We start from the raw sequence: 1,842 nt of genomic DNA on the forward strand, positions 1-1,842 counted from the left end.
TCCAGGCCGGGGGGCCTGGCTTATGCACCTGAGGGCGTCACCCTCCCAGGGCACCTACGGAGGCTGCGCGGTGCCCCCTCTGCGGCCGGTTCAGGACAGTCACCACCGTGACATAAACTTCTTCCCCATCTCCGTCCTCAGCGCACTGGGCCCTGCCTGCCTTCGCTGCCCATGGAGGGGGGTGGGGGTGGGGCCGAGATTAACCCCCAAAATGCCTGGTCATCAGCTTTCAGTTCCTCAGGACTCGCTCTAACGTGGCAGGGCTGTTGGGTGAGGCAGCAAAATAGTAACGGTACAGCCCGGCCGGCGTGGCTCCGTGGCTGAGCGCCGACCTACGAACCAGGAGGTCACGGTGCATTTCCCGCTCAGGGCACACGCCCGGGTTGCGGGCTCCATCCCCAGTGGGGGGCGTGCAGGAGGCAGCCGATCCAGGATTCTCTCTCATCATTGATGTTTCTCTCTCTCCCTCTCCCTTCCTCTCTGAAATCAATACAAATATACTTTGAAAAAATAACATTTGAAAAATATATTCACGGCATGGAACAATTAGTCCGCATTCAACCAGCGTGAATTGATGTGTTTCTTGTTTTTTTGCTTTTCCTTTTCGAACAGGACAACCTGCAGGGGTACAAGACCCAGAACAAATTTCTCAATAAGGAAATCTTGGAGCTCTCAGCGCTGCGGAGAAATGCGGAGAGGAGGGAGAGAGACCTGATGGCCAAGGTGGGTTCGGGGTGGGGGGGCTCCCCTCACCTGGTGGGGGGTGCAGCTTGGAAGCCATTTGGGAATGGACTCGTTTGGCCCTGGCTGGTGTGGCTCAGTGGGTAGAGGGTCGGCCTGCGGACTGAAGGGGCCCGGGTTCGATTCCTGGTCAAGGGCACAGGCTCGGGTTGTGGGCTCCATCCCCAGTAGGGGGCGTGCAGGAGGCAGCCGATCCGTGATTCTCTCTCATCATTGATGTTTCTCTCTCTCTCCCGCTCCCTTCCTCTCTGAGATCAATAAACATATATTTAAAAAGAAAGAAATGGACTCATTGGGAAACCAGTTCAGGGGGCAGGCTGGAGGGACGTGGTCGCTGGCACCAAAATGTAGTTAAAATCCACAGGGTGCGGACGCCGCGTGCTGCGTCACTTCCGGGGTGAGGCAGGCAGTAGAGATTGCAGACCAGGTAACTGCAATTCCGAGCCCCAAATTAAAGTTATTTGCTTTTTTTTTTTAAGTCCTCACCTGAGGATGTTTTCCCCATTGCTTTCTTTTAGAGAGAATGGAAGGGGCATTTTTTTAGCGTCTCCAGCTCACTTCCTGGTAGTTCAGGGAGAGGGGAGGAGGGAGAGAGAGAGAGAGAAGCATCGATGTGAGAGAGACACATGGACGGGTTGCGTCCCACACAGGCCCCGGCCGAGGCCAGGGAAGGGACCTGCGGCCAGGTACGAGCCCTTGACCGGGAATCAAGTCCGCGACCCCTCGCTGCTGGGGCTGCCGCCCTAACCACTGAGCAACCGGCCTGGGCAGGGTCATTTGCATTTTTTTAAAATATATTTTTATTGATTTCAGAGAAGAAGGTAGAGGCAGAGAGAGAAACATCAATGATGAGAGAGAATCATGGATCGGCTGCCTCCTGCAAGTCCCCCACTGGGGATCAGGAATCGAACCAGTGACCTCCTGGCTCATAGGTGGACGCTCAGCCACTGAGCCACGCTGGCCGGGCTGGGGGTGTATTTGATTTGCCTGACAAGGTGGCCGTTGGGGCCGGTCCCGGGTCGTTGTCCTCAGAATGTGTCGATGGCACATGGAGAGACCGCGTGTGGCCCGTGTGCCAACTGGCACCGGGCGTGGCCTCCG

The 1,842-nt window shown here is 56.5% G+C and overlaps 1 protein-coding gene across 1 annotated transcript in view; it reads left to right on the forward strand.

The window, feature by feature from the left end:
* Positions 1-1,842, forward strand: part of TBC1D2B (TBC1 domain family, member 2B) — a 23,247-nt gene that overhangs the window by 13,496 nt on the left and 7,909 nt on the right. The window contains exons 7-8 of the mRNA XM_014546258.1: positions 6-142; positions 613-817. Of these exons, the coding sequence (XP_014401744.1) occupies positions 6-142; positions 613-817 (342 nt within the window). The remainder of the gene's footprint in view (positions 1-5; positions 143-612; positions 818-1,842) is intronic.

This window comes from Myotis brandtii, unplaced genomic scaffold (assembly GCF_000412655.1).
Source record: "Myotis brandtii unplaced genomic scaffold, ASM41265v1 scaffold439, whole genome shotgun sequence".
In the NCBI taxonomy this organism is placed as follows: domain Eukaryota; kingdom Metazoa; phylum Chordata; class Mammalia; order Chiroptera; family Vespertilionidae; genus Myotis; species Myotis brandtii.